The sequence below is a fragment of the Delphinapterus leucas genome, chromosome 6, assembly GCF_059928025.1.
Source record: "Delphinapterus leucas isolate spDelLeu-1000000601 "Yukka" chromosome 6, BTC_Dleu_Yukka2, whole genome shotgun sequence".
Taxonomy (NCBI): domain Eukaryota; kingdom Metazoa; phylum Chordata; class Mammalia; order Artiodactyla; family Monodontidae; genus Delphinapterus; species Delphinapterus leucas.
This window is the reverse complement of record NC_143134.1, coordinates 57,410,112-57,435,763: the sequence shown is the minus strand read 5'-3', so window position 1 is coordinate 57,435,763 and position 25,652 is coordinate 57,410,112. Positions and strand designations below refer to the sequence as shown.

Here is a 25,652-nt window from a genome sequence, read left to right as displayed (position 1 = left end):
CATGAAAGAAGTTTGTGAAATGTATCTTTTTTCTATGTCTATGTTATTTTAAAACATCTAATACAGCACATGTATAAATGTTGGGACAGGTGGCTATTAAAAAAGAGAGAGAGAAAAGGAGACAAAAAATAAGTTAGAAGCAAATGTCAGGAAGCTGCTTTTTTATCACAGAGGTAATTAAAGAAAGCTGTAAAAATTAAGAGCAGTAGAAGAGGTTTAAGAGGAAACTGCTTTAGGAAATGTGGATATGCTAGTCTGAGGTTAAGATACTTCAGGATTGCTGTGAAATTCACTGAACTCATTTGCATATCCAGGATCAAAGCAACCTTCCTGAGTTCCTAGAGAAAATAAGAAGTCATAGTCTGAGAAAAGGAGATGAAGTGACTCGATAAGATAGGTCTGCCCTCTCATCAGACACAGCAGAATCAAACCCCCAAGGAACTGTTTTCTAACTACAGATTTAACTGTCTAATAGTAAAATCAAGAGTGACATGGTGACATTAAACAACACCTTTGCATCCAAACCTAGAAGCCCCTAAAAGGGAAAACACAAGAGGTATTGTTTAGAACAAAGTCACATATTTTGGAATTTCAAAAGAAATTTATTTTATGTAGCCATTGAGATAGTTCTTCACTTTTCCTGTATTAGACTATGGTTTTTGGCCGATTATTTGAAAGCAAAATCCCATTTAGATAGCCATGTTCATTCCCTGTCGAGATTGTGAAGTACCATGGACTTCAAAAAAGGCACTAAATAAGTCTGTATCCCTGGCTTTATTATTTTACCCTTCTGGGCCTTAGTTTTCTCACCCACTAGTGGAAGTGAGAGGGTTATTTGTTGCATTAAATTAGTGGTTTTCCAACTGTGCTTATAGAAGTTGTTGTTCCATGGAGTTGCTTCATTAAATTTCATTTTATATATTTTGAAGTATCTTTAAACAATAACTCACAAAAAGTATACTCAAACATAAACGAATGTTAACTTGTTCAAGCTAAGCTAAAATTAAAAATTGTTGTAACAATAGTAAAATTATTTCACTACCAAAGGAAATACTTTTTGCCCTCATTGTTAAGTTCCGTGATTATGTCTGTTTAATTAAAAAATAAATATCTGAAGATTGTAAGGTGAGCTATAAAAATTGTCACCATTAACAACTACTTCTCTGAGATAAGAATTTTCTCATTACTACACACCTAAAACCAAAACAAATCAGAAATAAACTGGATGTGATAACCGTTAGCCATAATCCTTGATACCCAATTTTTCTGTTTACCAAAATAGCCTCACTGTTCTCATTAATTTGCTTTATAATAATTTGAACTAATGAATGACATCACTTACTCATTTCACTCACCAACAGCATCCATAGGTTTCCATGGTTGTGGCCAGATTCATCTAGTGGTTCTTGGGACTAAAGAGATTGTTGACATCTAGCCTATTCTTTCCAAAATAATTTTCATGTTTTCATGGCTTTTTTCTGATTCTTCATGCTAACTCAGAAATGTTGGTAAGTTAAAAGACTATAATGAAAATGATAAAATTCACTAAAAATCTCCAGTGCCCACAGATTATCACTATTAATGCTTTTGCTATATCTCTTTCCAGTTTTGTCTATAGCTCATACATAGGTAAAATCATTCTGTATATAATAGGCACGTGGAATTCAATGACTTAGCATTCTTGTTTTCCACTATTCTAAAGCAAGCCTGAAATGAATATCCATGACATGTAGTAAGTTGACATTTCCTGAGACAGGAATTTGAGTTCCTTTCACTACAAGACCAACAAGTGAGCTTACCTGGTGGCCAGATGTTCCATCCCAAGAAAGCTGTATTGCTCTCTACTGATGTCATTTATGCAGTTATTTTTATGACACGACAAAATTCTTTGTTTCCAGGCCAAAAGCGGTCTCAAAAAAGAAGCTAAAACAATGCCTATAATGGGACAGAAGAGAAAGTGAAGTTTAAAATTTAATAACTTTTAGCTAAAATTGAGAATATTTCTCACAGGTGCCTCAGAGCTATGTTATCACTAGTCCCATCACACACCCTATATATAGTATATGTTCTGGTGGTGGTCCCAACTTGGGCACACCCAGAAGTCCGGAGGCATGGCCCTTCTGGATATCAGAGATCTGGACATGTTTAACATGTTTTCTGCTTCATTGATTTAACACTATAGTAGCTAAGACACTTGGAATCTTAGCAAATGTAAAATCCTCCTTGTGCCTGCCATGCTAGAATCATAGCTTCTGTTTTACACGAGGGGAAATTATTTTTTTTAACGCAGTACCTGGTGATTTGTGCAATGGTTTGTGTCATCATTGCTTCTTGGATGAAGGGTAAAGCCTGTCATGTGGCCAGAAAGCCTCCAAATGTATACCTGTGGTTCAGCAACAACTAAAAAGGCATGATTTTAGTTCAGCTAATAAGCACCTTATGTTTTCAGAGTGTCTTTCAATGTAAAAAAGGCTACATTTGGCCTTACGTAACTCAGTCTAGGAGACTGGTAAGACTGTTAAGGCTGTCTGGGGGGAATTGTGCAAGACATTATTTGTGAGAAGATCAGAGAACCACCTTTTCAGGTTATTTTTGGTTTGTTTTTTGGGGGGGTTTTTGGCACAGACCCCTGCTTTTCTCTCCAAGGCAGTAATGAAGGGGGCTTAAATTGGCAAAGGTTGGAGAAGCAAAAAAAGCTCTCACTCATCACACTATCATGGTCACAATCATTAGCAAACAAATCTGTTTTTTGCTGAAACTACATACAGATTCCCCCTTCCCTCAAGGAATTCAGAGCAGCAGTCCTAAGCAAATGCCCAAACTTGTATGCCCCAAGTGGCAGTTCTTTTGAGTTCAAGTGGACTTATTTTGTCCAGCACCATTTAATTTGACAGCAAATTGCATAAGTCATCCCTGGCCATGGGACCGAAGTGTGAACAAAATCTCAGAAAACTGAATCCTAATGCAACTTAAATCCTAATGCAAGAGAAATAATCTCCATCGTGAGCGACAGCATGTACAGTGGACCTATAAAACCCAGTCACGCTAACTTGGTGACCAGCTAGTCCAGTGGTGCTGCAGTGATTATCACTATACCATGGTGATTTAGGAGGGGAGCTTTGGAACAACATAGCCTGGCTTGGGATCCTGGCTCTGTCACTTACTGGTTTGGGTAGCCTTCGGCAAATTACTTGTTCTCACTAAGCCTCAGTTTTTTCATCCTCCAAAGTAAGGATAATAGCTACTTACTTCGTAGAGCTGTCGTGAGGAATAAAGGGTGTAATACATTTAAAGAGCTTAGCAGAGTGCCTAACACACGATAAGCACCCAATAAATGTGAGTGGCTGCAGCTCTTATGACTAAGATCACCGTTATGATAATGTTGATGTTACTTCAGAGAAACTCCTAAACTCTCCAGAAATCAGCTATCTCCTCCATGAATGGACTTGGAACTCTAAAACTGCATATGGGTCTTCTAGAGAGGTAGCTCTCTATTTGCTGTTTTAACAATAGGAAACATAAATTCCTAGGAAATTCCTTCATGAAAGCAAATCACATTTATCAGATTTTTAAAAAATCATGATCATGAAAAACTAAGATAATTAGCAACTTCTAAAATCCCCACTTAACCAGCTATGAGACACTGCCATTCAATCTGCATGGGGTTTATGCCATGTCCATCTCCAAAAAAGGAGGACTCAATGTAAGGGCTAGAACATGGTTTTCTCAGTTGGGAGTTAAAGTATAATGAAATGTCTTCCTAGTCACGAAGCTCTGTTTGTTTTATAAAAGTAGGTAAATTACTTAGAAAAGTAACAACTTCCTTCTTTTTGCTCAACCTCATTTAAATATACTACTTTAAGTAGCTAATGAATAAGCGGCAAAAAATACCATCGTAAAATCGCATTTGCACTTTCATGCATTTATGATGAGATGAATAAAGCAGAGTTCTGATGCTTTTTAGAATACATGGTCGTACCCTTCCCAAGTTTATAGACCTACCACACAGTATCAGACAGTCAGCTCTAACTCAGTTACGGGACAATTCTCTTCTTCCACCAAGCCAGTTCATCACTAATAATAATGATCACTTCATATATTACATTTTAAACTTTTTAAAAGTGTAAATATATGCAATCTTTTAATTAACTTGTGAGTTAATAGGACAGATATTATCATCCTCATTTTTTACTTCAATTTTTCAATTTGACTTTACTAGCTAAGTAGCTTCTTTACTTAATTTCTCTAGGCCTTAGTCTTGCCGTCTGTCCAATGAGTATAGTATTCCTGTCAGACAGGAACTATAGAGAGTACATGAGATGGTGCACGTAAAGCTCTCAGCAAGATGCCAAGCGCTCAATGCAAGTCAGCTATCGTTATTGAGAACCAACCCTATAACGTGACTGGCCCAATGTTACTGCTGTTTGAAGTTTCTACAGTGCTTTCACATCTGTTATCTCAATCCAGTTTTACCTTCCCCAGGAGGTTAGCAAGACAGGGATTATCATCTATATTTACAGATGAAAATACTGAAGCCCAGAGGAGTTATGCGATCTGCACCAAGTCAGGGCAGGCAGGAGCTGGGTCATGGACCTAAGTGCCTCCGCTTCCAGAGCAGCTCCTATGCTACATAAACTCAGGTCACCTGCCCTGGTGTCATCATATCCTAGAGGTACCCTTGTTCTGCATGATGCCTGCAGCAACCTGTGAGATCTGGTTTAGACCCACCATACACCTCCACAGCCAGCACAGAACTGCCAACCATATCAATGCAAAGTTTGGTGCCCTGGATCTCTGAATTGACCACAAACCTGGGTTAAGCACGCCTTTTTCATGTAAACGTAAATACTGATGTTTACTCAAATCAAACAATGACCAAATCTCTTGCGACAGTACAGGAAAAGCTAACCAAAGCCCAAGGAAATATTAGTCCCATTTATTTAAAAGCAGTTCAGAAATTGCATTCATTAATATCAGAAATATTTAACCACAGAAATATAGATATAAGGAAATTACGATATTTTGGATCAAATGATCAAAAACTCTCCAGTAGTTGGTTTTATAGCAGAAAATGAATATGTATCTTTAAAATGTTTTCAAATCCTAGACAATGAAGCAGGGTTTTTTTGGTCTGATTTCTAAAAGATAAATGAATGTTGCCTAGCAGCTACTATGTTTTAAAAAAAATTGTAACCTATTTACAGAATATTTCCTCATTTGCTGGATCTCCAACTTGCCTCTTTAAATGATAGGGAAACCTACGGTGTTTTGTAAAGTCATCAGGTTTTAAAATAGGAGAGCTTTTGAGATGATTACCTAGTTCAGTGGTTTTCAATCTATGGTCCACAGAACTCTGAGTTCTGCCCTTAGCAGCCACTAGGAAGGGGACAGATAAGATAGAGCTCCATGAGATGGGTTTCCAGGCACCCATTCTTAACTTCATCTTAAAACTCCTGATTTCATCCAATACTTAGATTTTGCAGAAGACCAACACAGGGGTCCAAATGCAATGCACTCAAGGTCACACAGAAAGAGAGTTGGCAGAGAGGAGAACAGTCCTTCCATCTCCCAACTCCTCAGGGGGTCCTTGTCCTCATTATGCTATAATCCTCTGTGCTCTGCCACTCATGCAAAAGCATGGCTTCCCTGGTGGCGCAGTGATTGAGAGTCCGCCTGCCGACGCAGGGGACACGGGTTCGTGCCCCGGTCCGGGAAGATCCCACATGCCGCGGAGCGGCTGGACCCGTGAGCCATGGCCGCTGAGCCTGCGCGTCCGGAGCCTGTGCTCCACAAAGGGAGAGGCCACAACAGTAAGAGACTCGCGTACAGCAAAAAAAAAAAAAAAAAATCAATCTTAGAAAAAGCAAATGGTTGAGTCTCTGCCAACTTTTTATTACTTCTCTCCTCCCCCATTCTGAACAGTTGCTTGGGAAGAGATTGGTTTCTATTGGCCTGGAGTTGTTGAGAAAAGATGAATGACTCTCTTCTGTGCCAGAACTGCCCCCACCACCCACAATTTCATTCATTTTTTTTATCGAGTACCAATCTCATGCTAAGTTCTGTGCTTGGTACCATGGCAAAGGCAAAGTAAAGCCAACGAGAGTCTGGACCACCACACTGCCCGAGGGAAGTTGAATTGTGCAGTTACAAAGCAGCATGATACCTGAAAAGACACATGAGACAGACAGGGAAGAGAAGATTTTTTTAAAAACCGTCATGGCTGTTTCTGGGAGATGCCCAGTGGAAGAGATGTAGAGCTTAGCCAAGCAGCTTAGAAGCGCAGTTGCCATTAAGCTGTCCTTTCTCTGCCCCAGGTCACCCAATCACCTCTGCTTGTCAGAGCAGCCAAGCTACCCTCTAAAACAGCCTGCCCCTCATACAGATGGAGGAGCTAGCAAAGGGCAAGGAGTGGGACTAAAGATGTGCACCGTGAGTGGCAGTTTGGGAGTTTTTTTTAACCTTGTTCTTGTTTGTTTGCTCGCTTTCATTCTGGATGGTAGCTTTGCTTTTGTGTCTGCACATCAATGGCATGATTTCGTTGACTCATTATTTATGAATTGCCTCTGTGCAGGGCACTGTGTTAAAAGATATAGTAAAGAACCAATACGGATTTTGTCCCATATTGTTAGACTAAAGAAAATGTATACATAGTTAAAAGATAGTATACAGTTAAAAGTGATGAGGGGAGTTAGTGCTATGGGTATTTGGAAGAGGAAGAGAGAAGTGTCTGGCTACATGCTGAGAGGGAAAATAAGGACAGGCTATAGATGAGGTAGCACTTGATTAAGAAATTTCATTGGGTGTTATGGGCTGCCTTGGGAAGTAAAGTATCTGTTGCTATGACAGCAGTGAGCAGGCTGGATTGGAGGAGACAATGCCTGCAGGCAGGGAAATCTGTTAGGAGACATGCGAAAGGGCCTAAATTCATGTCACAGAGATGTATTTGGCAGACATCACTACTGGAAGACCTCCGTGTCTGTAGGGAATACAGGAAAGAGAAGAGCAACGATGCCCCATGGTATCCAGCCTGGGTGGATGGGAGGATGGCAGTGCTCTGAACAGTAACAGTGATCACAGGAGAAGAAGCAGTTTGTAGGGGAAGATAATGAATTGTCTGGACCCACTGAGCTTGACACACTGAGAGTACGTCCAGCCATCAGGACGTTAGAAATGAGGTTCTGCAGCCCTGGAGAAGAGGCAAGAGGTCGTGAGAGATGCACTGGAAGGGACCGTTGAAGCCATGAAAGCGACCCCTTGTGATTCGTTTCTATTGTAGGAAGAACCCAGAACCTCGCAAATTAGGTGCTCATGAAGTTAGTTACATTAGGACTTTTCTTGGAAAGAGAGATATGTCACAATATGTAAAGTTCACACCTGAGTAGTGTGAGCCTGAAGAGGGCTTGATTTTTAAAGTCAGGGATATTGTTCTATAATAGCTTCTGACATGATTTCAGTACAAAGTCTCAGTCATCTTTAAGTGACACGTGGGAATTGAAGGGATAGCCTCATTTCATCCATTTATATCATGTTTCCAAATGTTTCTGTCTTTTGCTTTCTCAGACTTGAATTTTGTTTTACTTCAAAGTTCTAGTTCCTGAAAACAGAGAAATATAAAAAGAAGAAAGCAAAAAAAAAAAACCAAAAAACATCCATAATACAAACACCAGGAACTAACAACTGTTTTGGGTCCTTTTCTAATATATTTATGTGTACACACACACATGTATACACACACACACAGACACACATATGTATACACATACAGACACATATATAGGCTTTACAAAAATGATTGTATAGGTGGTATATGAACACCTAAGTTTTCTTAGTATTGTGGATTACATTGTCCATTCTATTTTGTATTGGATTTTTTCAGTTGACATGACATTTGAACGTTTTCCATGTCATTAAATAGTTCAGAAGACTTCATGTTCATATGCTGCGTAATATTTTATTCCATGAGTTTGTCATAACATGGAAGCATTCTCCTGTCATTGGACGGTTCAGCAAGGTGTGGACTTTGAGAGGATGATGTGCAGTGTCTTTCTTCTACTTATATCACATGAGTCCAGAGTGACCCTTTCTTCGTCCTCATCTTCTCTTCTTCCCACCATGACCCTTGATTTGAGAGACTTTAGATGGAATCAAGTCATTGCCCAGTGTAGGAAGTGCATGAGCAGTCAGAATAGTGAAGGCAATGGAGAATGAGTAGTTTTACCCCCAAACCAACTGTTTATTACATTTCCCTTTGCGATCATTTTTTTAAATTATTTTTGCCTCCTTCCCCACTGCATGTATGTTCAGACACGTCTGAATGCATACATAAACATGTATGCACGCACGTACACATAAAAATGAAGACCTAAACATGGAAAGGATTTCTTCAAGTCCCTAAATGGCATCCTTTTCCATCATTCTTCAATAGATACACTTTGCCTAAGAAAAAGATTAAGTGTCTTAAAAGGAAGCAATGGAGAGTTAAGTTTAGGCAGTGTTGCCTGCCCCTCTGTGACAATGTGGTGAAAGGCCAGGGCCATGGCATGAACCCCAAGAGAGAGCAGAGCCCATGCACATGAATATGCATTAACAGGACTGGACAGAGCACCATTGTTTTGATATCTTTCTGTTTACACAGGTGCCATAGAGTCATTTTATGAGTCTTCACCATGACCTATGCCACAGAAATACAAATATAGCTATAGTTTTGCTGAATCCAGGTTTAAAAGCTCCTCGTTCAAACAAAAACATGATTTCTAAATCAGTCCAATGCAAAGCCCAACATCTTGAATTCTGTAACTCCCTCTTTCATTCCCCTTCTTTTCTTCTAGCCTGTCTCCTTCAATATTACTGCCTCCGTTTTAAACGTCATCAGCTGATAAATCAGTCGGCAGAGATCTGTAACAGTTCGTTCGAATATTGAGAATGACAAATCATAGCCATAAATTTTTTCGGGAGCAAAGACAGCGATACGCATTTCTGCATTTAGGTCTGGATGTAGGCATGAGTGAAGATAACTAGGGTTAGCTAAAATACAACTGCAAAGTCAGTTATCTATGTTCCTTAATTAACTACCAACGTTATTAGAAGAACTTTGGAAGGTTGGAATTCTATCAAATACAGTTCTTTTAGAAAGAAATTTTCCTTAATTACTAGGCAGAAGAATTCTTGGAAAGAGATCACATGATTCTAACCAAAGACAGGATTAACCTTTCACATCCAATTTCTTGTCGAAAGAAGGCAGAAAAGAATAGGAAGTTTCTCTATCTTGGAAAACAGGGAGAAAAGTTTAATGCTAATATTCATCCCATTCTTGTGTTTGTTAGAGCTATGGGATTTTGAACTTCCTCAAAAGGCAGCATCCGTTTTCATGAGCATCGTTACTGAAGAGTAATGCACATACACACACCATGAAAGTTTAGTTATATAAATGAATACCTTTAGTCACACAAATAAATGAAGAAAATTTAGTCATGTAAGATAAATAAGCAAATTACTACTCCAGTGTTCGTACCTCTTCGGAAGAGAAATCTGTATTCAAAGATATTTTTCTCGTTTTCTTTCAAATTTAATTTCTCTCATTTCTCCCTTACCTTTCAGTAATTTCTTCAGGAACTACCCTTTTTATGACTCCCTCTTTCCTCCTTACCTGGCATTATGTCCAGCCAGTGCTATTTTTTATCTTTCTGTTCTACAGTATACCTTGCTCATTCTACCCAAAAGCTTAGGTTTACTAGCCATATAAAAAGAACGTACTGGGCTTCCCTGGTGGCGCAGTGGTTGAGAGTCCGCCTGCCGATGCAGGGGACACGGATTCGTGCCCCGGTCCGGGAGGATCCCGCATGCCGCGGAGCGGCTGGGCCTGTGAGCCATGGCCGCTGAGCCTTCACGTCCTGAGCCTGTGCTCCGCAGCAGGAGAGGCCACAGCAGTGAGAGGCCCGCGTACCGCAAAAAAAAAAAAAAAAAAAAAAAGAACGTACTGTATCGTCCTATGTCAGAGGATGGGATCAAAGTGAGTCTTAATGTATTTATTTAAATATAAATACAAACATTTATATTGAATACGGATATTCATCCCGGAATATCCCGGAATACATGAGTTCCATTCATCCTAGAATAGAATACATGAGTTCCTTCAATATTCAAAAGAAGGACTTGCTATCGTTTGTCAGTGGTAAAATAAGTGTCTTCTGCTCATGACCTGCCATGCCTTGCTGCAGCAAATACATGACATCCGTGAACTGAGCTCTCTCTGTCTCCCACTCTTGATGGAGAGTCTGTTGTATTAGCCCTTTTATCTGGGATTCATGAGTCATAAATCTCCCACAAACAAGGGGACTCAGCAAGAAGAAAGTCTTGCCAATTGGAGGCTTTCCTTGATATCAGTGAGGTAGTTAGTGTACTTTATTGGAGTCCTAAAGGCCTCTGGGGACCCCCACACAGCCTATAATATCATTTCCTGTGAATCCATTAGCCATACAGCCTAAAATGTCATTTCTTGTGGCTCCTTTAGTCTTTATCTCTAAATCTCACGGGTTTCCCAGAGCACCAGGTATACTAACAACAGTCAGATCACAACCACCACCATAATAGCAGTTAACGCCATATCACATTTTATAGACCACAAAAAAAGATCTTTCATCTTTATTATCACATTTGAACTGCCCTACCTTTATTTTGGTAGGGAATGTGCTTTTGTTGATCTTTGCCTACTATATTCACTAGTTCCCCTTCCCTTTATAAAATAACCAAGCGGCTGCTTTCCAGATTTTACTAAAATCCTCAGATTTGCCAAGGGTGCATTACCTATTTGCTAATGCATGCTACATAGTGTTGTCAGTTCCCAGGTACATACTCTTACACATAGCTCTCTCGTTCATCAGAAGTGAGACCGTAACTGTAAAACTGCTTGGTGAGCATCTGGAAGTAACATTAATAATGATGATAATAATGACCTCATAGGATGTATAATTGGGGGGATTAAAGAACATTTGCAAGCTTATTGTGTCATAGTTAATGATGAGGTGCCCAGTCTTCTTACTACCACCCTTTCCACTGGTATTTCCTGCCTGGATCAGAGAACTAATTATAGTAAACGGTGCCCTTTCAAAGAACTTGCCCCATCCTCAAACAGATGCTAGCATAAAGAGTTTGAACTGTTTTAGTGTTGTTTTTTAGAGACAATTTATTAATGTTACTTTGCATTTGTCTAAAAAAAATTGTATAATGTAATCATTTAGTGTTTATTTTATTGTGTGTACCTTCTACTCAGAGGGTTGGCATTATTGTTCCTAACAGTGACGGATACAAGCAGATCATGCCTTATGACCTCTACCATCCCCTTCCTCGGTACGTAAATCAATCATCCTGATGCTAGAATTAGTAAATTAGTCTTCTGCTTCTTTTATACATATATATATATATATTATAGATTTTGTGTTTCTCTGTAAAAATAAGATGGTAGACAGTATGTTTTGCAATCCATCCTGAGCTCTGCTTTTGAATAACCCTGGTCTGCTCAGACTGTAAGCTTGTCATTCAAAAACCATTTTAAGATACGATCAGATTACATTGCAGTGGACACAGTAATTCACTATGATTAGATACAGTGTACGGGTTTATGTTATGTCTTTCTTTCACTCCCTTTGTCCTTTTTTATGTTTCCTCTGCAATAGGACCCTAGTCATTAAAGCACTGTTGCTAACTGTTAAACAAACACTGCCTGAATTATTATCCCAATACCACAAATGTGGAATTCCAGATGTGGTATTACTCTGCGTAGGGGTTTTGAATATCCTTTTTTTGTTCCAAAGAAATTATAACTAAATACAAAAAGGCAGTTTTTTCATATCCTTATTGTTCAGAACATTTGGTGGGGAGGGGAGGTTTTTCTTGTGTTTTTCTCCCAGAACATAAAATTCCATGCACCATGCTGCTTTTTTAAAGTACGGTATTCTTTAAAACTAGAAAAAGTCATTAAAGTGATTGAGGAACTTTTAAAAGAACTTGTTCTCTTTATTAATATATTCATAAGAAAACTGGAGAAGCTGAAAAATACTCTAGCTACTGAGTGTATCGCCTGCCACATTGGAAAGAGCTCCCCAGAGAGCAGAAGTTAGATCTGGGTGTGAAGCCACCACTGTGCTAAGCAAGACCTTTGCTCTATTCTCTTTGCTCACTTGGACTTCAGGGAGCCAGCTGCTGTTTAGAACCCAAGGTTTAAATCAGATCACAAATAATTGGAAATAATCCACGGTGGTTTGTGCAATTTCAAACTAAACAAAGCCCAGAAAATAATTTTATTCTGAACTGTAAAATAAAGCAAAGTTTGATTGAAAATCTTCAAATACTTAATGAATTGAAATGCAAAAAGAGGACCTCAAAGTCTTTTAGTCCAGCTCCCCAGTGATGCTTCATTCTCCCCCTCTTCCCCAATAATCGCACCCATTCACCACACATACGTGAACACATGTATTTACACAAATATGCATATATGTGTATTTACTACGGATGTATTCTGACATATTTTATACACACACACACACACACACACACACGCACGCACGCACGCACATGTAAACCAATACGAGTTGTCATCCAGCCTCTACTTAAATACTTCCAGTGACTGGCCCGGAACTCACTTATCACCATTCTAACGGTAGCATATAGAAAGGGCTACTTGATTAATACTATATATAATTGTTTGGGGTTTTTTTAAAGTTCTTCCACTACGGAGTTACTTCATTCATCAGCTCCCTCCCACTTTCCTATGTCTATATTGATAAAGACAATAAATGACTTTAGAATGCTACTGATGTATCCTTTTGCTGGTTTGCTCCAGAACCAAACTCGAAAAAACAATGGAATGAAAATATAAAAAGATTAATTTAACTGAACCAAGATTTTATTTGATTTTAATTCCTGTATCTGTAAAATAAGTATTCATAGGACGCATGTATCTGGTTGGGTGAAGGCCGTGGATTTCGAGATAAAGGCACAGTTGGGTATCAGGGGTGAGAACAACAAGTTGATGTTTTTCCTGTAATGGCACTCCTCAGTTTCTTTCATATCTATGATCTCTCTTGTTTATATTTCTGTGGTGTGACTAATGCCTGTCTTAGGTTAAACTTGATTTCTTATATATTCAGATTTCCCCCAAGTGCCTGAAGCTCAATATTCTCAATGAGAGATTGAGATGAACCTCCTTGATGTTTATTTGCATCCCGTCTTCTGCACACTTTGGCCTGTCCATGCATCACAGTGGGAAAAGACAACTAGCAAATAAACAGACTATATTTCTTACCCCGTGCACTTCTGTTACTAAACTAATTGGAAAGTTAGATATTCTGCTTTATTGATAAAGCCTTACTAAATGGAAGTTATTTCTATGAATATGTTTTCATTTCTTAAGAAGAATTAAGGCTCAAAAATGGTTCTCAGAGGGCAGCTACTTACTGATCAAGGCAGAAGGCTTTACTTATTGAGATTATTCGAATGGGTTTAAGACCACAAGTGTAGATACAAAACACAACGTTAACACAAACAAAGAATTTTTAGATTCTTTTTTCCTGCTTTCAGTCTTTGACTATAACATATATCTGAATATGATATAAGAACATAGTCTGATGAATAATCTTTAATTTATACTTAATATATGTAACTTTTCCACATAATCCTTAATTTTGAGAATTTCTTAAACTAAATACACTGTGTACTTAAAAATTAAAAGCCAAAGGAGTTAAAATATATGAAGTCATCTCTTATTCTTCCTGGGCAAGATTCTTGGATGTATTTTTTTTTCCAAATACTTACCTGGTCCCTGTTTTAAGATATCCTAACTGATGCCCTCTCTGAGCTTTTGTTATACTTTCTTTAAAGCACCGGGATGTTTTGCTTTGAAATTCCACATAATCCTCTTATTATGCAAGGATTCACATTATAACTTTTCACATGTAGAACTACAGTTGAGGGCCGGAACCATACTATAAATACTTGGAATAATATTCAAATCATTTGTCTTTCTGTGATCACTGACATTGAAAAGGATACTTATTACTGGTTAGAGAATTACACCATGGATCAGGTCCAAGTGTCGAGACAGAAATTAATCACTGTCTCTTTAGAAGGGTCCAGTTTAGGGATGTTAGAGTACCAGTTAGAAAATGTGCTCTTTTGATGGCATCTTAATGTTCTAAGAGATTAAATGTCCGTTCAAAACATATTCCCAGTTCACTGTCACATCGAGTCTAATGCAAATTTGTACGTATACATTCAGCCCAATTTCAGTCTGAATCAGACCTGTTATCCACCTCCAGCTCTCCAGAGATTTACATGGAGACAAATGAGAATTGGTCTTACCCTTTGGAAGAGAAACTCTCTACAGAGCTGCTTCCTTCTCTTGAAAGGGAACAGAGAGTCTCGAAAGGGCTAAACAGAGGACCTCAGTTTCCCCATAATAACGTTTTCTTATGTGTCTCCTGGGGAAATATGCACAGGAAAATATTGTATTTGGCGGCATGTTTAGGCTGTTGGCAGTGGAGATAACAGTTGTTGCCTAGACTTGAACGGTGCAGAGAAAATGTGGAGGAAAATTCTCTGTAACTGGGAAACACACATTATCCAGGCTCTTGCAAAAGAGAAAGCAGGCTCACAATACACATGAAATCCCATGTAGAGAATAATTCACGTCTCCACGGTATGCCTGTGCGGTGTTTTTACGTTTAACTATTCAAGTGGATCAACTTGGTGACATTTTGTTTTTCTCTCATTACAATGATAGCTCTCATAATTCTAAGAGAAATCTTACATCTTGAGCAGTCCTTATCAACAAGCAGACTATATATGCAAGAAAAAGAAGCCCAGTCCCCATGTTTTTATTGTTAAAAACTACGACATTCTTTAAACGTACGGAAAGAGAGAAGAGAACCGGGCAAAGATCCCTCTCAGCCTCTGGTCCCAGATGCACCAGAGCTGTGTAGAGATCTGAAGAATCAATGAAATTCTCTTAAGTGCTATTGACAACGTTGCTATTTTTTCCCTTACTTTACTTTATCTGTAGATTCCAATGCCATCAGCCTTTGAACCAGAGCCAAACTTCTTCACAATTCCAGGAGTTCTTTAGGGAGTGCTAACTGTCAGTACCCCCGCCCCTAGCAGCTAGGGAACAAGTAGATAACGCCTATATTAACATTTTGGTTCCTAATGATGATACAGTTTGAACATCAGAATTATGCTAAATCCATGTACTCCCAAACTTGATGACTGTAGAAGCAAGGGAGAAAGAGTATTTGATTTACCTGAATCTTTCTTGATCTTCTCATGTAAAAGTGTCCAGAAGCTAAGTAATAAAGTATAGCATCGCAAATGAAAAGTATTATCCCAGGTACAAACTATTAGTGTTAACCATTAACCAATTTTAGTCTTGAGATAGATATTGAGATAGATAGCTACTAGATAGATATATTTATAAAATATAAAATAATGTAAATATTATATATACACGTACACCCACACCCACACCCACACACACACACACACCCACACACACACACACACACTTAGAATCTATACTGAAGCTGTAGGAAGAAGGACTGAACAGCCCTCTTTTGAGTAGGCTACAGACCCCACAGTTATCCTTGTAGACCACTCTCCAAGAGTAATTTCTCACATTTGTGTAGAGCTTCGAGGCTTCCAGAGCACTTTTGCCAGCATCGAATCCTCTCTGACTCGTCAGATTTCAGGCCGTAGCTGGCTTTTGGTCCTCTGGAGTGTAGCCTCTCAGAACCTGATTGCCCCGATGGGCACTGGGAAGGGGTTGGTGGGAAAGCTCACTGAGGAGGTGGGCAGTGTGCGTGTCTGCCCTGATGACTCCCCTTGCTTCTGTAGGTGGGAGGCCACCCCGTGGACCGCGTGCTCCTCCTCGTGTGGGGGGGGCATCCAGAGCCGGGCAGTTTCCTGTGTGGAGGAGGACATCCAGGGGCATGTCACCTCAGTGGAAGAGTGGAAATGCATGTACACCCCTAAGATGCCCATCGTGCAGCCCTGCAACATTTTTGACTGCCCTAAATGGCTGGCACAGGAGTGGTCTCCGGTAACTGTGCCTTCTTTCTTTGTTCGTTAGGAGAGTAAGTCCACTCTTCCCTCTCTTCATCATGACCCCACCACCCACCCTGTGCAGCTCCCCGCTTCTCCTCTGGAGGGGTCTAGAAGCCTACCCGTTTAGGCCCCAGAGCAGGCTTGCCCCGAATCGAGCCCCGCCAAAAGTAAATGAGTAGGAAAAAATATATGTATAGATTTTTTCAAACATCTTTCTTCAAGCTACTTTAAGAAACCTCTGTCACTCCCCATAACATTCCCTCAAATGGCAAGAGGAGGCAAATGTCTGTCAAGAATAATTGAGGCCGATGACTGAGCCTGAAGCTGTGTACGCTGTCCTGATGGTCAAGCTCAGTAGACCAAAAGTTTGGTTTCATTTTTTATTTCTTCTACTTTGTCTATGTCCAAAAAGTGTCTTCAGTGGATTAAGATGAAAACTATGTATATTATTCACTGAAAAAAAGATGAAATGAAGATAGCAACATAATTAGAATGGAGGTGAAGTGGGATTAATTAAAACCAAAACAGTCTACACCTTAGGGAAGCCACTGCAGCAGCTTAAGCATAAAATGTTATTTGAGGGATCCTGGCTGCTAGTGGAAAAAGGTGTGAAATGGCACAGGAGATGGAAAGGTGAGATGGAAAGATGTGCCCTCAGCCACAGAGATGGCAAAGGGCTATTCACTTAGCCTTGTGGCTTTGTGGCAGCAGATCAGAGCTGTGACATCTTCCTATCTAGACTTGTTCCCAGGCATGTAAAACCACTGGAGGTGCTGTCTCCATCTGGCCATTGAATCAGTTCCTTTCAATGTCTTTTTTCCACGTCACTATAATCAATTGGATCAGCCATGCAGCGATATAAATTAGCTATGATGGAAGTTAAAAAAATTTTAATGTCCACATTGGAGCTGGCATTTCCCATAATTTGGACCTAACAGTCATTAGCAAAGTGACTAATAAAATTGACATACAGTCTTGGTAATCAAAATCGGGCACACTCTATAATTTCTCTTCTCCTTCTTTTTGTGACTTGGTTTGGGACTTTGCACACAGTGGGTGTTTAAGAAAGGCTGACTGACTAATCCAAAGCTAAGAAATTGCAAGTGATTTAGTGTTCAGCCAGCTTCACCCTCAAATTGCCAAATAGAACAAAGATCCCATGACTAGTAAGAAGTGGTATAAAGCCACCAGGAGTCCTTCTGTAAAAGGAGCCCTTTGAAAAGACTCAGGTGGGAAATGAAGAAAAGTAAACAAGGCTTTGCCTATGAGTCTCCTCTCTTGCACTCTCCTTCCAGTGCACAGTGACGTGTGGCCAGGGCCTCAGGTACCGTGTGGTCCTCTGCATCGACCATCGGGGAATGCACACCGGAGGCTGTAGCCCCAAAACCAAGCCCCACATAAAAGAGGAATGCATCATACCCACTCCCTGCTATAAACCCAAAGGTAACTTGACAGGGGCTCTGTAACCAGTCTTGTCATTGTTGTACATATTCAGTGCTGTTTTCAACTCCTTGGAATATAATTAAGTATCCCAAGTGTTCTTAATAGCTGTTCTTTGTAACTTAGCCTCTACTAAATGGACTTAACTCTTTCTAAAAATCTTTCAAATGGTTTTGCTTGCACATTGTTTTTAAGCACTACGTATTGCTATAATTCTCTCCTGGTTCAGAAAGTTGATAGAAGACTGTTGCTGAAAAATATCAGATATATTTGCTCGAAAGGAGATATTTTAGAAATATATGTCTGATTTACTATCCATATTGCTTGCTGTTAAAAGCAAGGTGGTGGGCTTCCCTGGTGGCACAGTGGTTGAGAGTCCGCCTGCCGATGCAGGGGACATGGGTTCGTGCCCCGGTCCAGGAAGATCCCACATGCTGTGGAGCGGCTGGGCCCGTGAGCCATGGCCGCTGAGCCTGCGCATCCAGAGCCTGTGCTCCGCAACAGGAGAGGCCACAACAGTGAGAGGCCTGCGTACCTCAAAAAAAAAAAAAAAAAACAAGGTGGGGACAGCTTCCCTGGTGGCGCCAATGCAGGGGACACAGGTTCAAGCCCTGGTCTGGGAAGATCCCACATGCTGTGGAGCAACTAAGCCCATGCGCCACAACTACTGAGCCTGTGCTTTAGAGCCCGTGAGCTACAACTACTGAAGACTGCGTGCCTAGAGCCCGTGCTCTACAAAGAGAAACCAGCACAATGAGAAGCCTGTGCATGCAGCAAAGAGAAGTCCCTGCTTTCCGCAACTAGAGAAAACCCGCATGCAGCGAGACCCAACGCAGCCAAAAATAAATAAATTAAAAAAAAAAAAAAAACCACAGGGTGGTGAGACTCATCAAGAAACAAAGGAAGAGGGCCCAAATCAATAAAATCAGAAATGAAAAAGGATAAGTTACAGCTGACACCATAGAAATACAAAGGATCATAAGAGACCACTATGAGTAACTATACACCAATAAAGTGGACAATCTAGAAGAAATGGACAAATTCTTAGAAAGGTACAATCTCCCAAGACCGAGCCAGGGAGAAGTAGAAAATATGAACAGACCAGTCACAAGTACTGAAATTGAAACTGTGATTTAAAAACTCCCAACAAGCAAAAGTTCAGGACCAGATGGCTTAACAGGTGAATTCTACCAAACATTTAGAGAAGAGTTAACACCTATCCTTCTAAAACTATTCCAAAATATTGCAGAGGAAGGAACACTTCTGAACTCATTCTATGAGGCCACCATCAGCCTGATACCAAAACCAGACAAAGATATCACAAAGAAAGAAAATTACAGACCAGTATCACTGATGAACATAGATGCAGAAATCCTCAGCAAAATGCTAGCAAACCAAATCCAACAATACATTAAAAGAACCATATACCATGATCAAGTGGGATTATCCCAGGGAAGCAAGGATTTTTTAGTATCTGCAGATCAATCAAATCAATCAATGTGATACACCACATTAACAAATTGAAGAATAGAAAGCATATGGTCATCTCAATAGATGCAGAAAAAGCTTTTGATAAAATTCAACATCCATTTATGATAAAAACTCGTCAGAAAGTGGGCATAGTGGGGGAATACCGCAACATAATAAAGCCTATATATGACAGGCCCACAGCTAACATTATACTCAATGGTGAAAAGCTGAAAGCATTTCCTCAAAGATCAGGAACAAGACCAGGGTGCCCACTCTCGCCAGCTTTATTCAACATAGTTTTGGAAGTTCTAGTCACAGCAGTCAGAGAAGAAAAGGAAATGAAAGGAACCCAAATGGAGAAAGAAGAAGTAAAACTGTCACTGTTTGCAGATGACATGATGCATTACATAGAAAATCCTAAAGACACTACCAGAAGACTACTAGAGCTCATCAATGAATTCGGTAAATTCGCTAGATACAAAATTGACATACAGAAATCTGTTGCATTTATATTTGCATTTATATACACTAATAACAAAATATCAGAAAGAGAAATTAAGGAAACAATTCCATTTACCATCGCATCAAAAAGAATAGAATACCTAGGAATAAACCTACCTAAGGAGGCAAAAGACCTGTACTTCAAAAACTATAAGATGCTGATAAAAGAAATCAAAAACAACATAAACAGATGGAAAGATATACCATGTTCCTTGATTTTGGAAGAATAAATATTCTTAAAATGACCATACTGCCAGAGGCAATCCACAGATGCAATGCAATCCCTATCAAATTACCAATGGCATTTTTCACAGAACTAGAACAGAAAATTCTAAAATTTGTATGGGAACACAAAAGACCCTGAACAGCCAAAACAATCTTGAGAAAGAAGAACGGAGCTGGAGGAATCAGGCTCCCTGACTTCAGACTATACTACAAAGCTACAGTCATCAAAAGAGTATGGTACTAGCACAAAAATAGACATACAGATCAGTGGAACAGGACAGAAAGCCCAGAAATAAACCCACACAGTTATGGCCAATTAATCTATGACAAGGGAGGCAAGAATATACAATGGAGAAAAGACAGTCTCTTCAGTAAGTGGTGCTGGGAAAAGTGGACGGCTACATGTAAACAATGAAGTTAGAACATTCTCTAACACCAAATCCAAAAATAAACTCAAAATGAAGTAAAGACCTAAATGTAAAAACAGATTCTATAAAACTCCTAAAGGAAAGCATAAGCAGAACACTCTTTGACAGAAATAGTAGCAATATTTTTTTGGATCTGTCTCCTACAGTAATAGAGATAAAAACAAAAATAAACAAATGGGACCTAATCAAACTTAAAAGCTTTCGCACAGCAAAAGACACCATTAACAAAATAAAAAGACAACCTATGGACTGGGAGAAAATATCTGCAAAAAATGCTACCTACAAGGGATTAATTTCCAAAATGTACAAACAGCTCATACAGCTTAATACCAAAGAAAACAAACAACCCAATCAAAAAATGGGCAGAAGACTTAAATAGACATTTCCCCAAAGAAGACATACACAGGTGGCCAACAGGCACATGAAAATATGCTCATCATCGCTAATTATTAGAGAAATGCAAATCAAAACTGCAATGATATATCACCTTACACCAGTCAGAATGGCCATCATTAAAAAGTCTACAAATAATAAATGCTGGAGAGGGTGTGGAGAAAAGGGAACCCTCTTGCACTGTTGGTGGGAATGTAAATGGATACAGCCACTATGGAGAACAGTCTGGAGGTTCCTTAAAAAACTAAAAATAGAACTACCATATGACCCAGCAATCCCACTACTGGGCATATATCCTGAGGAAACCATAATTCAAAAAGAGTCATGTACCACAATGTTCATTGCAGCTCTATATACAACAGCCAGGACATGGAAGCAACCTGAGTGTCCATCAACAAATGAGTGGATAAAGAAGATGTGGCACATATATACAATGGAATATTACTCACCCATAAAAAGAAACGAAATTGAGTTATTTGTAGTGAGGCGGATGGACCTAGAGTCTGTCATACAGAGTGAAGGAAGTCAGAAAGAGAAAAATAAATGCCGTATGCTAACACATATATATGGAATCTAAAAAAAAAAAAGTTCTGAAGAACCTAGGGGCAGGACAGGAATAAAGACGCAGACATAGAGAATGGACTTGAGGACACGGGGAGGGGGAAGGGTAAGCTGGGAGGAAGTAAGAGAGTGGCATGGACTTATATCTACTACCAAATGTCAAGTAGATAGCTAGTGGGTAGCAGCCGCATAGCACAGGGATTATCAGCTCGGTGCTTTGTGACCACCTAGAGGGGTGGGATAGGGAGGGTGGGAAGGAGATGCAAGAGGGAGGAGATATGGAGATATATGTATATGTATAGCTGATTCACTTTGTTATAGAGCAGAAACTAACACACCATTGTAAAGCAATTATACTCCAATAAAGTTGTTAAAAATATATATAAAGGAAGCAGTGGCCACTGATACAGCTGACAGAGGTCGGTTCAAAAAGAGAGTGATGTATTAAAAGCCTACTATTAGTGCCAAGCTGAATTCTTCATTATGGAAAGACAGGGATGGTTCGAGCTGTCATAGACGGCTTCATTGACCGAGTCATTTATCTGGGGGAGGTGGGCTAGTTGTAAAATGATGTGTGTATTTTCGGAACCATCTTCCTGGATTCAAAATGTTAGCAAATCCTTTTGGCTTTGGCAGTTTTACATCAATATTTCTCACTGGCTTTGTTTTCTGACCATAAACAATTGTTGTACATAGAGGATAAGTGATGACCCTAACTTAAAATAGTCCATTCTTTATTCATTCGTCCTTTACCCAGCCACTTCAGAGAAAGAAAAGCAGTTTGTGGTTAACTATCAAGAATAAAATCTGGGGACTTCCCTGGTGGTCCAGTGGTTGAGACTTCACCTTCCAGTGTGGGGGGTGTGGGTTCGATCCCTGGTCAGGGAACTAAGATCCCACATGCCTCGGGGCCAAAACCCAAAACATAAAACAGAAGCAATATTGTAACAAATTCAATAAAGACTTAAAAAATGGTCCATAAAAAAAAAAGAATAAATCTGGATTTTCACAAGTAAGTAGTGAGTCTGGCTCTCTAAACATCATTAAAATGCCATATAATCCTATGGTGTACGCATATATAGACATATTTCTTTCATCTTTACAATGATTTGTTATAAAATGGTGATAGAGCTTCACTGGCTCATACTGTAAAGGCAAATATGCCTATAAATGACCCTAATAAATATGTCAGAATGGGAATCTTGGCAGTTACTTCTGAAGGAGCAGTTATTACCTCCCTCTTTCTTTTTCTCCTCCACATTTTTTTGCTAGGAAGTAGTTAGGAAACTTGTTCTGAATTGTTTGGCCAAAGCTAGATAAATAGTTGAAGCAAGTCAGATTACGAGTTGTGGACCCTAAGTTGATCGTATTCCAGTTGTCATAGAGCCTTGGGTTGGAATTGAATGAGTCAAATGTCTAAAGCAACATTTTGTGAATTTCAGAGTGTCAATTTTGTTTGTTTTTCACAGTATGGAACAGATCACACTTAGCCAAAAGGCAAAAGAAAAACAAGTTAGAATTTATGAAAGTATCACAGTATAATCCATTGTACTTTGTGTTTGTTTTAAAAGGTAAATCTTTTCAACAGGAAATAGAATCAAAGATATTTCAATGACCCTTTATACACATACTGAGCTCTAGAGTTACGATTTTCATAATGAAAAGACTTTCCTTTGCTAATCAACATAATAAAGGGGACATATACACAGAGACTAGTGTTATTAAACATTTTAAAATCTGATTTTCATTTTCTTCATATAACTATCATCATAGGCAGAAATTTACCTAAAAACATATTTGCAGTTATCGACATCATAACTTTTAGGTAGTACAAAATCAACAACTGGGGAGGAGAAAATGAAATTTCCCTGAAATCCTAAATTGGTTCTAACCTCTTCTCTTTTGTGTGCATGCACTTAATTCTCAGAAAAACTTCCGGTAGAGGCCAAGCTACCATGGTACAAACAAGCTCAAGAACTTGAAGAAGGAGCTGCTGTGTCAGAAGAGCCCTCGTAAGTTTTCAGCCATGCGTTGTTCTGCTTTTGAAGCTGATTGGTTTAAAGAAAGCAGTGTCTTGCTGATGGTGGCTTTCATGGGTTCTGAGCTAAGTGTACTCCTCTTACCAAGGGAGGAATGAGGCTGCGGGGCTGTCAAATTGGAGATTTATCAGTTTCGTAGTGTTTCTCAAAACATGATTGCTCTCTAAATCTTTTCAGTTATGAACTAAGAAAATGAAAGTGTAGTGCCTACCCTCTTCTCCAAAATCTGACCTCCTGTTTTCTTTTGCCAAGAGGCCAAAGGTGAGAAGGTCCAGGCTGCATCTGATGATGTAGCGCAGATTTGATGTGAAAGCCTAGGCAGCTTTTTATACTCGTTATCTCCCAGCTTTGCAGTATAGCCACTCACAAAAAGGAAAGGGTAAGTGAAATATATCTGAGGTCAAAGGAAGCTTATTAGCTTTTCTTTTCCCTTTCTTGCTGGGATTGGTATCAGATGGATACCAGGTCTTTGCCCCACTTGATCAAGGTCCCACACTGGCTCAGTCTGATCAAGGCCATGAAATCTGTAAGACCACTAGGCACAGATTTTCCAGATACTTCAGAAGAGGAAACAAGGAAGAGAGACAAACTTAAGCTGGTTGATTGATTGACCAATAACTGTATATTGATTCTATTGCAATACACTGATAGGCCTCTCTGCTACATCATTTTTAAAAATACAGGAAAGCATTTTATTGATGAATTTCATCTATGACCAAAGCAGTTTCTCTGACTGATGATTTTCTAGATTAACTTATTTAATACAAGTACTAGGCTCAGTGCTATGCATTGGCACCTAAGACATGTTATGTTACCCACCCTCCGAGAGCTCACAGTATAGCATTCAGGATACAAAATGGTTTCCAAATTCAACCTGTAGTTTAAATTTTACTAAATATAATATATAAATTAAGATTATAATTTATATATTCAAAAGCAATTTAGAACCTCTTCTGAGTCATCCTGTTTGAATCTAAATCTGATATGGTTTGCCAGAACACAGATTGTATTCTGAATCACACCCTAAACATCAAGAGATTGAAAAAGGGATCCAAAATGCAGATTGGTAAAATGACCAAAGTTCATTTGTAAAAAAAATGGTACTTGGTTTCACAGAAAAATGGTTTATATATAAGGTAACACATTTCTTACTTAAAAGGATAAGAAGGAAAACATAGATTATTTCTGTATCATAAAGTTGCTACAGCACTTTGTTTGCAACTTCTTTGAGAAAAGGCTTTAAGAAAAAGCAGCTAGCCACTGCAGAACTTTGGAGGAAAGGCAGTGGTTAAAGATACAGTGCAACTTTTATGTGACTATATAAAGGCTTGAAACTTTCTGTTTCTCTCCTGCCAGTACCTGGCTTGACCGACCTTCTTGCTGCTGGAGAGGAAGGAAGCAGTTCATTTTAGAGGGGTATTAACTCTTGAATCCGCTAAGGGGTCCTATTTAAGGCACAGAAAGATGCCATGTAATTGGAGCTAGTTACTCCTTATACGTATTCCTAGATTCAATACATTTAAAGCCAGATAGGTATTATTTTACCTAAATAAACTCTGCTCTCCCGTACATTATATTTTGTCATTTGGTCTAAAGCGTAATTCTGGGAGTAATATTGCATTATGACCGATGTTAAATAATATAACAAAGTTTAAATTAGATCAAAACACCTTATACTAATAATTAAAAGTCTTTCTCTTTATTAGATACCTCTCAAATGAAAGCTGTAAGTAGAGTTTAATGCTTCTGCAGAAGCATCACATAGACCACATTCAACTATAATTTGTAATGAGTGTTTTCCACTAAAACTCTGATTAAGATGCATTATGCGTAACTTTAATCTTAAGAAAATCCCTAAAGTAGTAAACACATAGTTTTAACCATTGAAACTATAGCTATATATTAGATCATTAAATTTTACTCTTGGTGTAGTGGAATTGCCATTTGGCATGATTAATCTGAATTGAAGTTGATTGTAATTGGAGTGCTAGTGCCGGGTAAAGGAAATGTATACTGTTATGCTCAGAACAATAATTACTTTTATACAAAAATGAAATAAATGACAGCTGTAGAATAATGTCATGAAAGGTATGTGGTTTCCACATTTTAATACACTTTACTGTTTACCACACTGAACCCTAGGAAAGGTCCTACGTGCCACATTATTTTTTTTAACTGATTTTGAATTTTAAAAACATAATTTTGCAGGGTCTTAATTCTTTTTTTTAAAACCACACAGACTAGTTTCTGAATGTATGGAACAACCTATAATTACCCTCCATAGTATAATGAAAAAATGATACACTGTCAGCAAGGCTTTCCTTCCCCCCCACCAAAGAGACTCACATTGCTTAAATTATATAGTAATGTTTAGAAGCTGTGGTTGTCACTTCTGAACTAATACAGAGAAGAGAAGCAAGAACAGTGGTCCAGGACTATTATCTCTTGCTTTGGCTCCAGTTAACATGGAGAGTTCTGTAACAAAACAGCAAATAGCATTTAC

The 25,652-nt window shown here is 39.0% G+C and overlaps 1 protein-coding gene across 8 annotated transcripts in view; it reads left to right on the top strand.

The window, feature by feature from the left end:
- The window catches only part of ADAMTSL1 (ADAMTS like 1), a 472,773-nt gene that overhangs the window by 194,685 nt on the left and 252,436 nt on the right, over nucleotides 1–25,652 (top strand). For 6 of the 8 annotated variants that reach the window (XR_016393555.1, XM_089913195.1, XM_089913196.1 and 3 more), the window contains exons 10-13: nucleotides 11,296–11,346; nucleotides 15,883–16,087; nucleotides 17,388–17,535; nucleotides 23,038–23,122. Coding sequence is in view for 7 of the 8 variants with exons in the window: in XM_089913195.1 (XP_089769321.1) it covers nucleotides 11,296–11,346; nucleotides 15,883–16,087; nucleotides 17,388–17,535; nucleotides 23,038–23,122 (489 nt within the window). In the remaining variant the exon portion in view is untranslated. The remainder of the gene's footprint in view (nucleotides 1–11,295; nucleotides 11,347–15,882; nucleotides 16,088–17,387; nucleotides 17,536–23,037; nucleotides 23,123–25,652) is intronic. The other 2 variants (XM_089913199.1, XM_089913198.1) reach the window with 1 other exon arrangement.